General features: G+C 42.2%; 1 protein-coding gene across 1 annotated transcript; it reads right to left on the reverse strand.

Moving 5' to 3' along the window:
- Positions 1-127: 127 nt before the first annotated feature.
- On the reverse strand, positions 128-13,695 carry heatr3 (HEAT repeat containing 3). The gene is made up of 15 exons (XM_078253136.1): positions 13,403-13,695; positions 12,853-13,025; positions 10,216-10,303; positions 9,696-9,796; positions 8,975-9,084; positions 6,642-6,782; positions 6,155-6,447; positions 4,672-4,762; positions 4,334-4,488; positions 3,582-3,664; positions 3,264-3,400; positions 2,908-2,996; positions 2,210-2,353; positions 1,965-2,141; positions 128-1,689 (listed from the first exon to the last, which is right to left on the reverse strand). Exons 1-15 carry the CDS (start codon positions 13,541-13,543, stop codon positions 1,576-1,578), a joined length of 2,037 nt encoding a protein of 678 aa, XP_078109262.1. The 5' UTR covers positions 13,544-13,695; the 3' UTR covers positions 128-1,575.
- Positions 13,696-13,842: the final 147 nt, after the last annotated feature.

Below are 13,842 nucleotides of genomic sequence, written 5' to 3' on the forward strand. Positions count from 1 at the left end.
CTGTTCAGTAGCTGTCATAGTTTAGCTACCTTTTTACTGACTAGGACATTTGGTAGAAGATTAGGAATTCCAGATATACTAGTCCAGTCCAGAGATTGTTCATTTGATGCAAAGGAAAACACTCAAATAATATAAGAAATCAAGATTTATTTCAAAAAAGGCATTCATGCACAGCCCAAAGACATAATCTCCCTCAAATGTATCTTTGAATTATTTTATTTTTTTTATCAGTGATAAACAATTTTATTAACATTTCCTTGAAAAGTCATGGGAAACCACAGAAACTGTGCCCTGATTCTTACAACGTAAGAACTATCTATCAGAAAGTTCATTCTGACATTTAGGTCAATGGAATTCATTTAATCTTCACCATTTACTGCATTAATTAGGGCCAATGAGTTTACTTTGTCACCAACTCAAAGCATGATAAACTGTGGTTCAGGTTAGGGTTAGCTGTCCAGTTGTGTAGAACCGGAGAACAGCAATTGTGGATGCTGATTGACCATTATTGTTATTGGTGTTAGCAGGACCCAATCTAATCTCACAGTGGGAAATTACTTTACAATGTTACTGAGAAGAATGTTTTTAGCAGAACGTTGGCTGCCATGGTGAGTTGCAGTTCACAGAAATACCACATCCATGCAGAAGAGTGGTGCCTGGCGGTGTGCAATTAATGGTCTTTGGTGTTTTTTGCCCCCAACGTCTCCTCCCAGGCAGCGCGGCAATGGTTATGTTTAGGGTTGCCGCCAGGGAAGGCGACGTTGAAGGCAAAAAAAAAAAACACCATTGAGCACAATTAATGCTAAGAAATGTGAGGTGGCGGAAGCTCAGAGGCAGAGGTAGAGAATATGTGTATGTCTTAAGGGTAATACGTCTGTCTCAATAGATTTTAATGTTATCACAACCTTGGCAGTGAGCGTACCAAACCCTTTCAGCTTAGTAAGTAACTGAAATGATGTAGTCTTCCCCCTTTCTCTTTAAACATGTCAAATTCATCCTTAACAAAATTATGATTTTCTATTACACAATATCCATAATACACATACAAAATCTTCTCTTTTTCATTACTTAGCTGATACTACAATCCTTCATACAGTATAAAGGGCCTGTAATGTAGAATAGCTCTGCCTCCCACCCCTTGTAGCAGAACTGCTAACTTCAATGTTTGGCCCATTGAAACATGGGACAAAATTAAGGGCACACAAGTCAAAACTCTCTGAAAAAAGTTACTATGGGGCATGGAATTAGACAAATTCAAGTCTGACAAGCATTTTGGGGGATATTTATCAACTAAGGGAGCAAACATAAAAACCTAACTTTACTGCAACTTGCAGTAACTAATGACTAATATCAGATTTCACTCCATCTTTCTTCACAACAAATAAACTTTCACATCACCAAGTAAAATAGGTAATCATTATTTAGAGAATATGAACATTGAAACCAAGCAAAAACAAATGGTTGACTACCAACATAATAAATACTTGGTTGTTTCACAACCACATTCTGTTTCGTTCTATGCTCCTGCTAGCATGTCCAAACCATACAGCTTCAACTGTCTGCAGTGTCAAGGCGTTATTTTTTCACCACCTTCTCCAGATAACCAATAAATCTTCTCAGGTTGACTTTGATGTTGTCAAGCACACACAGCTGCTGGGGGCTGTACTTGCCTTTTCCTTCTTTACGAATCTAATAGAAAAAGAAAATGTATGATTAAAAATGTAAAAAATAAAAATGTCACACCTTATAGGAAAGATAAGAAAGTGTGTATTCTTGTTTATTTTTTAATACAAGGGGACATTATGGTTTATTAAAATCTGTATTCCCATTGCAAGCAATACAAGTGAGAGAAAACTAAATGTTAAGCAGTGGGAGGGATGGGTTAATAATCCTGCAAACACATTTGGAAATTGTGAAAAATCAACAAGAACAGTGTTCAGTAAGAAGAAATAAGTGTCTGGTACCTTGGCCTTAAAGACGGGTTGAAGTGCCTTCAGTGCAGGTAGTAACTGGATGTTTTTGGCAGCTGTCTCCGCCTCGTCTCCATCTGCAAAAACATCAAACAAGGCGTCCAGGGCTTCTCCGTTCACAACCAGGTCAGCATCCCTTGTGGCAACTTGAAGTAAGGCGTTTCCAATCATCTGCGGGAGCAAAGTTACTTAGAGGGAGAACAAATATTCCAAGAGTAGAAAAGAGAGAAAGACTATACCTGAAGGGTTTCAGCAGTGCCCCTCTCTTTGGCCAGTGTGCTGCCAGTGATGCCCAGAATGGCGACGGCATTGACCCTTACACTGACAACATCGCAGCGGGTGGCTGCTTCGCTCAGGCTCATCAGCTGCTGGGGGGTCATACACTAACAAAAACAAAAACAACCACACACGGTCAACAGTGTTTAGTGTGAACTGGCAGTAGATTTTTCTTCTATGTTACCTCTGTATTTATTCTGCACTGTATTTAATTCAGTCGACACTGTTAACAAACATGGACGTAGGTTAAAAGGAGTCCCCCCCCCCATTACACGGCTTGTAAAAACAGTCATAATGTGTGCTTTCCAAAGTCTAAAAAGAAAGTAACCCCCTGATGAGGTCACCACCCTGCATCACAAACTAGAGGTGTGGTGTTTGAAAGGTGGGCACATTTACCAGGCAGGATACGTCTAACTAAAGATGCTTTTGAGTTGCATTATGGGAAATGTAGGACCCATCATTCTTTTTCAACTAGACCCATACTTGGGACTAAAATCTGCTGCAGACACTGTGATCATTCTTTTTAGTTATTCTGTCTCTTGTGAGACCCACAACTTTACGGAAGATTATTAAATTGCCAGAGTAACCCTTTCAAATGACCTGCCAATGCAGATGTTTGAAATCACCAAAGGAAAGGCTAAAGCTGGGGTGTATTCTGTACCTGGGAGATATTTTTGGAGGCAATCATCTGCAAAAGAGACCGCATGGCGCTGATGACGGCCTCTAGGAACTCCTCATCTTTGGGTATCTCTGAAACGTGAGAAAGTAAATTCTACTCACTGAACAGATACATGCTTGAACAGTGCAACTCTATACTGCTGCAACTGATCATTCCAGGAATACACACATTTGTCTACATGATTATACAGTGGGTTTTCACGTTTCACCACAATTTGGTTTCCAAACCTGGAATCAAAGTTACTGGAGTTAGTATTTTGCCTATATCCGTGTGTGTTTTAGTGAAAAACATGTCTTATGACTTATGTGCTGTATTACAATATGACATTAATGTGAGACCTGCTGCACCAAAAACCAGCGTGGACAGGTGCTGTGCTGCTCCCTGCAGGGCGGCCGCCCCTCCCAGAGATTCGGCGTCCATGGTGGAGAGGATGCTATGGAGGCACGTCAGCGCCCGGGACTGCACACGCTGTATCCTAAAGGATAAAAGAAAACAGATGGCTTTTGTCATAGAGGAGTGAGGCTTCTTCAAGGGTAAATCAGTGTGGAAGAACATAAAACCCACTCCCAACAAAATGCATATAATATAAAGATACTGTAAAACACATTATGAACGGACAGTTAGGTTGAAGAAAAGATGAGAAGTGTGAGGATTACTTTTTCATCAGGCCTCTCCAGGAGGGATTCTGATGGCACACATCCATGGCTTCCTTTCTGGGGAACTCGGTCTTTTTGAGGACCTTAAGTCAAAAGAAAAAAAAAAAAAGAGATATACCTACAATCATCTTTATACCCATTTAGTGTGGATTCATAAAAGAGATAGCCTGGAAATCCAGACCCAAATCTGAAAGATTAAGGGTCTGGCTATGAGTAATGAAAATGGCCCAACTCGAGGGGCGGCACCACGCATGCATTTGAAAATATCACTGCACGCAATTGGATAACACTACGACCAATGTTAACTGACTGATTCTGAACTTCGACGTCGCAGCGCTGTCGTTATCCGTTTAGCTCGCCTCTGGCCCGCCGATATCAGATACACCGATGTGATTGGTGCAGCTCGGCTACAAGGGCATGGGTAATGAGCATCATTACTCATTGCCAGAGTGACTCGCTGAGCAAATTCAAATTGTGCTCTCGCGAGAACTTTCCAGGGTAGGAAAGAGAGAGATCTCTATTAAACTGCACAGCTAAGTCCTTTGGTCTGTTCAGACTGGGGTAGAAGATGGGTGGGGTTCACCGCATAATCTGAACCATATTTTAGGGGTTTTAATTATAGTTTTTTATTTATATAATTACATTCACATGCTTGTCTAAACATTCTGACATTGCGACGAACTCCTCATTTCTTATAGCTATTGGCCGACGCCGATATGAGGTGTTTTTGATAAGGTAGACAAGGTATTTGCCTTCTCAGGGATGCTGTGGTTGATTAAGGCCCCGTGAACCTCAGCTGACAAACACAGTGGAGACATAAGATTGGACACTCCATCACAAAGGCCATCCGGACCCATGTCGCTTTCATCACTGCTCGACTCCTCCTCCCACTCGTCGTCAGAAGGGTCTTAACAGACACATACATAGAAGGGATCAGGGAAACAAGACACACCCTATTTCTAGACACTCAAATGAACTCATTTCTTGTTAAAATAGCCTTTCCGATATGCCATCACAGTGTGACAGGGAATAATGTTGATAAAAAACAGTGCCTGGGGTCAGCACTGCTGTCTGTGCCCACAACACTCACCGTCTGAGCAGCACATGTTGACGATGATCTCTAAGGACGTTTGCTGGGCTGTCAGCAAGGCCGTCGCCTCCCTCAGCTCCTCCTTGTCCCTCTGGACAAAAACAAGCAGCCATGTGAGTCAACATCGTACCAAAACGATGACTGTTTGCACTGTTATCACCCAGTCACCCAGAGTTCAGCTGCTCTCCACAAAGAAGAGAAGTATTTCTACTGTCCACGTGCACTTTTTGAACTGTGATGTGAAGTGAAACCTGCTTCGAGCGTGTCACTTTTGAAGGGAAAATTAGGTTTGTTAGGTCTGTCTGTGTGTCTGTGTGTGTGTGTGTGTGTGTGTGTGTGTGTGTGTGTGTGTGGGTTTGTTTAGCAGTGTTGTGACAGACAAATGCTTTCCATGACTGTATAATTACACTGCTAACCTAGCTAAACCAAAGCTTGGATCGAGATAACCCCATTGCGTAACCTACAATATTACAGGGCATTTTGGAACGTCACCGTGAATGTCACCGGCAATCCTAAGGGCTCTGTCTGTGACTGAGACGAGAGGGACAGCTCTGTCTCGATAACGTCAGCTCTGGAAACTGTCAGCGTGGTGGAAGCCAAAAGCTGGTTCCCAGCTGAACCTCGCCGGGTGTCCCCAATCTCTCCCCCCCGAATCAGACAGTTTGTCTGCTCTGTCAGTCTGGCTCGCACTCCAGGGTGACTCGTACGCCACATCTTCAACTGGCATTAACATGCTCCTCCGACAACACAAAACTAGATCAGTTTGTCGCCATAAACACCGACTGCCGAACATGTCACATCCTCAACTTTACAGCATTTATAACTGACCTAGAAGAGCCTTGACAATCCATTTTCGTCAATTATGTTTTTAATGAAAATTAGATAGCTGTTACATGTAAACTGGGGAGACACAGCATTTCATTTGAATTTTAAAGTGCCCAAATTTTGTCCTTGGAAAAAAATCTGGACTATATGTATACATTTCTATTCTGGTCTTCAGTTCAGAATGGCCCTTAACTTGACTTAAAAGCTAGCAAAAAGTACCCAATGTAAAATCACAGACTACAATCATGTCTATCCAAAACGCCCACCCTCAAGCACTGAATCAGCCAATAGCAGGCCTCCAAAGTTGTTGTGTCATGGCTGCGTCGTAGCTTCGTGTACACCTCATCTTGATACCCATCATGCATTCTATCCAATATATATCCTACAATATATTGTAGCAGGGGGAAAGCTTGTACAACAGTTTTAAAAAGCTGATGATGATGTATGGGACAAACAGCTTTTACATATACATACAGTATTACATAAACATACATGAAGAAGCATGCAACTGACGGTGACACACAGTTCATAATCTCTCTGATGAGTGGGATTCACTGTGTTTGAAAGGTCAACTTGTATGGCCAGAAGGGCTCACAACCGGATGTATGCATAAAAGAGGAATAGCAACATATAGAGTACTATATGAGACACCACTTACAGGCAAAAGGTCAGAGAAGTCGTTATCAACTGTCACAGCTTTTCCATTCCTCTTGCGTTGAGGTGCTTCCTCCTCCTCGTCCATCTCCGCCACAGCGAGCTCTCCTGCAGCTTGGTCTTCTATGTCTGCCGCTGCTGGTGTGTGTCTGTGACGCCCCTCTTCTGCCTGTCTGAGTTCAGGTATCAGTGTACCTGTGTCCAGATCCAGGCACTGTGACAAGGTGGCCAACACAGCGTTGAGGGTCTGGGCCTGACGGGCAGCAGGCAAACTGCCCTTCATGTTCCACAGGGTCCCTGAGTGATAAGAGCAGGCAGACTGAGAGCCCAGGAAGGGGTATAAAAACATTACAGTCACAGTATTTATCGACCGCAGTTCCTCCTCCTTTTGTTCCTTAAATGTATAAGCAACTTCTGTCCACAGAGGACCTTTCATTGTCACTTAATGGTAGCAAGTTACAGTTTTGAATTTTAAAAAAGACAAATTGTACCTGCAGCCAATGTCCTGAGGAGAGTGTGTGTCATGCCTGGCTGAGATGTCAGCAGCACGTTCTCCACGACTCCAAGCACAGCGGTGTTAATGCTACATAGCAGCTCTGGGTTATCCTCAGTCACAGTGTGCAAACAGTGGGCTGGCCAAGCACAAAGAAGAGAGACTTACAAAACACACTTAGTTAGAGGTCAGGCTTGACTAAGGCCTTACTGTCAAGCAAAAAAAAAAAAAAAGAGAAAGACCTATTTGAAAGGACAGTTTCTGTATAGTAATATACGGTAGCCGACAGGGGCAAACGCCCTGCAACTTAAGAAAACACACGCAAATAGACAAAACACAAGCAAATTAAGAAAACAACTTTATTAATTTGACAACACATGTGCAGCATTCAGCAAACGCGCTGCAAATACACACAACACAACCAAATACATAAATGCACTGCAAATATGAAACGATGCAAAAAGAAAAGCACGCAAACCCAGAAAACAAATGCAACAAAAAAAACGCAGCATCCAGATTACACAACGGAAGTTCTCCAAACCTCTAGGGGGAGCAGCTTAGTGGAACAGCTGGATTTTCGACCTCACGGGGAGAGGGAGGGAGGAAGGGAGAGAGAGAGAGAAAGAGAAACTGCATAGACTGTAAATATTAAGTCTATGTTTGAGATATGTTTTCTCTTGCTTGGTGGGTGTGTCTCGGCTCAGGTGAAACTCAATCAGCAGATACGTCTGTAAACTCGTGGTAATAAAACATTTAAAACTGCATCAGCGTTTAACGTTGACGTTTGTTTAAGCCATATTACATGAGAGGGTTTAATTTCGAGGTCCGAAAGGCGCATTACTGAAGTATAGGCCTCCTCAAGTGTAATATTGTGATTATACAACAACGGTTACCAACAAAATAAGTGATCAATCTGTATTCATATTGTGGAGCAATTCGCTCTTGAAATACAAAAAACAGACAGGATTTATAGTCCCTCCCTGTTTAGTAAACCAGCCAATTTACCGTGGGATTTATCAAACTGAATAAATCCCGCTCGCACATATAAACACAAAACTGCTTTGCTAACTCCAACGTGTTGTAAGTAAGACATCTGCTGAAAAGGTTATTGTATTCATTAGCATGATTGCCGTACTGTTTAGTTCACAAACATCCAACACACCAAAGTACGAAGACATAGGGACCAGACGTGAGCTTTTATTTTGAAAAGCCGAAGCTCGGGGACGGCACCAGCCGGGAGGGCATGAGACGGGAGCATAGACTGTATATTAATAATAATAAGAAGAAGAATTTAATATACAGTCTATGGAGTTCTCCAGGCTGCAGCCATACCCAACTCTAATAAAAAGGCAGCGTTCTCTCTCCGTGCGATCGAAAATCAAGCTGTTCCACTTAGCGGTTTTCTGGGTTTGCGTGCTTTTCTTTTTGCATCGTTTCATATTTGCAGCGCGTTTATGTATTTGGTTGCGTTGTGCGTATTTGCAGTGCGTTTATGTATTTGGTTGCGTTGTGTGTATTTGCAGTGCGTTTATGTATTTGGTTGTGTTGTGTGTATTTGCGTGTGTTTTCTTAAGTTGCAGGGCGTTTGCCCCTGTCGGCCACCGTAGTAATAGCTATTACAGGACATTTGCAATGGGTGTTATGTCAATGACCAGTTCACACGTTACAGAGCTGGGTGTGGAAGCTTTATTTACACATTGTCATCACAACAAAAAGGTTGAAACGTCCACACATAATATCTATGAATATTAACAATAATAATCATGCAATATCATATGCAACGTGCGGCCATGAGTTTAGTGTTTGGAATTTACATCAAAAAATGGGAACAACTATATTGTGAATTCAGCTGCATTTAAACGCAGTATAGGTGATCACAGAGAGGGGGAACAGAAAAGAGGTTTAATGGGCAGTCTCCCTCCCTTGCTTGCTTGCTTGCTTTTCTCCTCTCTCTCTCTCTCTCTTAACGCCACCTTTCGATCACAGGAATAATGTGAAACCACTGGCAGGAATAGTGGATTGCACCAACCCGCCTATATATGCATATGCGTCCTCTTGCCCATGCAAGACACCAAAAATTATTGGTACTATTAGAGGTCCAGAACTCCACAATGAACCGTTAATAGTTAGTGGGGATCTAAATGTCAGTGCTGCTTGGAGGTACATTCACTTTTATGGCAACAGGACGTGTACCGGCAGGAATGGAACTCTGTATGTCCTGTCGTGATATTTGGGTTCGTCATGAATAATATATCTTGGCCAGCGAGGATGTACACACATCTTTATGAATCAAAAATGACTACAAATTAACAGTATATTGATTAGACCTACCAGCAGAAATGGCCAGTTCCATGTTGTGTGGGTGTCTCTCCAGACACTGGACAACCATATCCAGGAGACCCGATTTGTTGAACACAGACAGCGACTGGCTGCTGCTCTCGCTGAAAGGACAACACAATGTGACGGACGGATGTAAGACAATTAACAAATGTACACAGACAGACATCAAGCATCATCTTTGCGTGATTAATGACAGATAATGGCAGCCAGCAACAGTGTCAAAAAGTGGGCTTGGGACTATAAGATGAACTAATGGCGTTTTTCCATTACATGGTACCTGCTCGACTCGCATCGCCTGGTGGTACTAAAAAAAGTACCTGTTAGCAGGTACCAGGGACTTTTTTTCGTACTGGAAAACCAAAAAAGGCGAGTAGAGGCGAGGCGAGCAGGTACCACGTAATGGAAAAGCGCCATAAGAGTGCAATTTTCTGGACTGGCGAAGAAAATCTAAGTGGGGCGAAGTATATATATATATATAATGATGATGGTGAATCTTTACATAGGCAGTAGACACCAACTAGTCTCATGAGATACTAGCTAGCCAAGAGTAGACGACTCAGACGACTGATTCAGGGCAGCTCCCAGGGAAGAAACTGCATGCAACGATGGAATGAGTTGTAGGGTGTGCGTTTGCTCAGTACAACATCTCTTGAAAAACAAAAAGGTCAGAAACACACTGGCGTCAACCAGCTTGCGCAACCTCTCGGCTTACCACAGATTCCACAATAGGTTCACAGCCTCATTGGCAACATCCTCCACTGCATTCTTCTGGTCTTTCATTGGCACAGCATCGCTCTCAAAACCAGCACAGCTCTGAAAAGAAAACAATCGCTGTGCTGCAGGTGACAACAAAACCACGAGTGATCAGGTATCAACTTTTGAACCTTAAGATGTTCAAAGTGTTAACTCAATATAATGAAAATATAGCTCAGTCTGAAAAAGTGTGTGTGTGTGTGTGTGTGTGTGTGGGGAGAATCACATTTAAAATGACTTCAGTTCATTACCGTTTATGGCTCGAGACACCTATTGATCTCGCCCACTGGTCTACAGTGAGCTTGGATCCGACGCCAGAAGTCAATGTGTTTGAGAGTAGGTGCAGCGACAGCGATCGTCTCTAACTGTGACTGTCTTTGCTCTGGAAGGACACCTAATTGCTGAGCATGTGGTAGCGTGCTGCTGATGAAGAGGAACTGAAGTGATGGGGTGGGCTAAAAGCGGCGGCGGTGTCTCACCTCTCTAAGCAGTGCTGTCAATGGAGTCATGACGTCGTGCTTTACCATGTCCTCGCACACCTCCTGACCGCCACATGCACTCAGATTCCTGTCAGGGAGAGACACACACTCATCGTTCAGTCGGAGGAGATTGGCTGTCGTAGATGCCGTTTGTGTGTGCGCTTGTGCGGGGGTGTATGAGAGGGATAGCCCGGGGGTGTCCTGAGAGAAGTGCTGGAAAAAGTATTCAGATCCTTTACTTAAGTAAAAGTACTAACACCACATTGTAAAAACTCTTCTACAAGTAAAAGTCCTGCATTGAAAATATTATTCAGTGGCCCGGGTTAGCTCAGTTGGTAGAGTAGGCGCACATATATAGAGGTTTACTCCTCGACGCAGTGGCCGTGGGTTCGACTCCGACCTGCGGCCCTTTGCTGCATGTCATTCCCCCTCTCTCTCTCTCCCCTTTCATGTCTTCATCTGTCCTGTGAAAATAAAGGCCTAAAAATGCCCAAAAAAATAATCTTTAAAAATAAAGTATTAAAAGTAAAAGTACTCTATGCAGGAACATTCCAGACATTTGGGAAGCTGGAAACAATCCAAACAGTTCCATCAACCAACTGAGTGTTTAATCAGCTGATCATTTCAACAGCTGTACTTATGGGGCTACATATTGTTGGGTAGTTATTAAAAAAACATTGTATTTTATAAACTACATGTGTTTTGTGTGCAAAAACCTTAATTTGTAAAGTAAGTAGTAACTAAAGCTGTCAGATTAATGTAGTGGAGGAAAAAGTACAATATTTGTCTCTATATGTAGTGGCGTAGAAGTAGAGAGGGGCATGAAAAGAAAGGACTCAAGTAAAGTACAAGTACCTCACATTTGTACTTGAGTAAATGTACTTAGATACATTCCACCACTGCCTGAGAGTGACTATCTTATATTGATATCCAGTATATAAGATAAAACTTTGTCTGTTCACACAGAAAATGTTCTTGCATCTTCTGCTCCAACAGTCAACAGGTCTGATTAAAGGTTTACTGGAGGACAATAGTCAGGACGGGTGTTAAGGTCGTACTCTGATACAAAAAAACGACTGTGAAGAGGGCGATGACGATGAGTGCTGTGTAGGGACAGTCGTTTGGGGTAGGGTGAAACAAATGTAACATGTGAGTGTGATCAGATTCACACATAAATAAAAAAACAGAATACAGTGTATGATTGTATACAATATGTCATCAGACAGTAATAACTTGAGCCATCAAATCACAAAAACCTAACAGCAGCTTTTTTTCTTCTTACAGATAGAACCTTTTTTGTAGCATGGCGCCCCCTGTAGAACATGAACATGAATACTTCTGTACCACACACCCATAAGGTTGTATGGATACCACACTGAATGTGATCTTTCTCAAAGTGTGGAGAGAGAAAAACTGAAATAATGTGCTCTGCATTTCACTGAACCTTTCCTGTTCCTCCACTGTGTTACTTACATACTGTTTTGTTTATTTTCTTTAGCTGCTACAGGCTATTTCTGTTACCATATTTATTTTCCCTTGAGGTTTTAAGTCAAAGTAAAAAAAGAAAATGGCACCTATAGTATGTGTATGCCAAGATTGTACCTTGTACAACACTTAAACTAAAGATGATGGCTGTGAGTCTCAAAATACGTGGATCATTAGATGGTTTGGCATCACTGAAAAAAGTATTGTATTGTCTTTGCCAACATTTTCGAGCTGTCCAAATATAAAATTATAGGGTAGTTGCACAGATTATATAATACCTAAAGACTGCTGTTGAACCGGTTTATAATCATCTACAAAATATGACCCTGCAATAAGCCAAATCCCCAGATCTTCAAGCATGGTACAAGACAATAGAACAAACACTGGGCATGGAAAAACTCACTCTTAACAGTCAGAAATCAAATAGAAAAATGGAAGAAATTGTATCCAGAGCATATAGTTACAAGAATAATTAAACTTTCTAATAAGTGCATACTGTAGACGCGCACACACACACGAGCTGCCCCCTCTTTTTTTTGTCTTATTTATATTTTTTTATTTCCCTGTTGTGTGATGTGTTCCCACTGTTCCCTCTTGGTGTTTCTATTGAATGTTAATAAGGGGGGTGTAGGACTCAGGGTTATATATATATATAACCCTGATTCTTGTTGTCAACTTGATAAACTTCCAGTTTGTCATATCACAACAACTATAAAATAATGCAGATGAAAAAGTAGTAATAATGTGGTGACGCAAACACTTGAAAGTTTGCATGTTCCAAGGGTAAAACATAAGGACTTGACACACTGAAGACGCCCATGTGTCAAGTTATCTTGTTTTACCCTACTCCTCCTATCAGAGGGTATCTGTATTTACAGACATCAACACACTGTGCTTCACCTAGGTCAGGATCACAAACTCAGCCTCTCTCCACCTGCCACAGTAGCCTCCATTTAGTATGATCTCCCTTTCTCAGACTGACCTGTTGAAAGCGATTGGTCTGCCACTCTTGCGTGCGTTTATTAAAGATTAAGGTCCCTTGCAGGAGCTGTGTGTAGTTGCCACAAGTTGTTTTGGGCCCCGTTTCCCAAACAACCAGATGTGGCTTTGTTGGTGCACTCCACACCACACCACTGCAGTATGTTGACTCACCTGAGTGCTCCAGTGGCAGTCTCCCTGACAGCCAGGCTGCTGTCCAGCAGCATGGGCCCGAGGCGCCTCACAGCATCCCTCTGGAGGAAGCCTGGGATGGTCTGACTCTGCTGCACCACCCGAGAAATGCTGGCACATGCAAACTCTCGCACATCTGCACTGGGACTCTGCAACTGTATACAAAACATGACACTAACTATATAAAGTCACCTGTTTCAGACCACCTGTAGAGTACTCATAAGACAGCAAATCTGGCATTATATAAGCATACATAGGTTCATTGAGACTGAAAAAGTTAATATCAGCAATCATTCTTAATAACTTAACAGCCTCAATAAGAGTATTTAGGGTGAAATCACACATTCAGGGTAATCCTAATCAGTGAACTAAACTCGAGATCAACTAAACCAATAAGGGATAATAATAATAATAATAATATCTCCCCGTTTAATGTTCCATTGCAATGTTTACATGCCTAGCCACTATGCAAGGACATAACAAGAAAGCAGCTAAACAGAGAGTCATTTTAGTAATATAATAATGATCATACTTTCTCCAGTAACTCCGCAGCTGGGCAACTATCATCACCGTGCTCTTCTTCCTCAGCGTCCAGTTCCTTCACAGCATTCACCGGCAATCCAACTGCGTTGAACTGCGGACGTTTAAATTTAGTGGTTTTACTTTTACCCATTTCTGTCTCTATTAAAGTGCTAACTACGCATGTAACGTTTTTTTTTTTTTTTCCCCCTTCTACACTCGGGCTTAGCGACCGAACCTCAAACACACAGTCCAGCTCCGGCCTCGTTGGAGGCCATGTGGAAGACTGTTCCCTGTCGTAAAGTGGTCGTTCCTAACAGAAAGCAGAGAAGCTGTCGCAAAGCCACGGAAAACGCTAAAACACGAACGTAAACCCGTCTCGAGAAGTTAGTAATTTAAAAACCAATAACAGACACAGGGTTTATGTGTAATAAGACACAACATATGAGACAG

This window comes from Sander vitreus, chromosome 1 (assembly GCF_031162955.1).
Source record: "Sander vitreus isolate 19-12246 chromosome 1, sanVit1, whole genome shotgun sequence".
Classification (NCBI taxonomy): domain Eukaryota; kingdom Metazoa; phylum Chordata; class Actinopteri; order Perciformes; family Percidae; genus Sander; species Sander vitreus.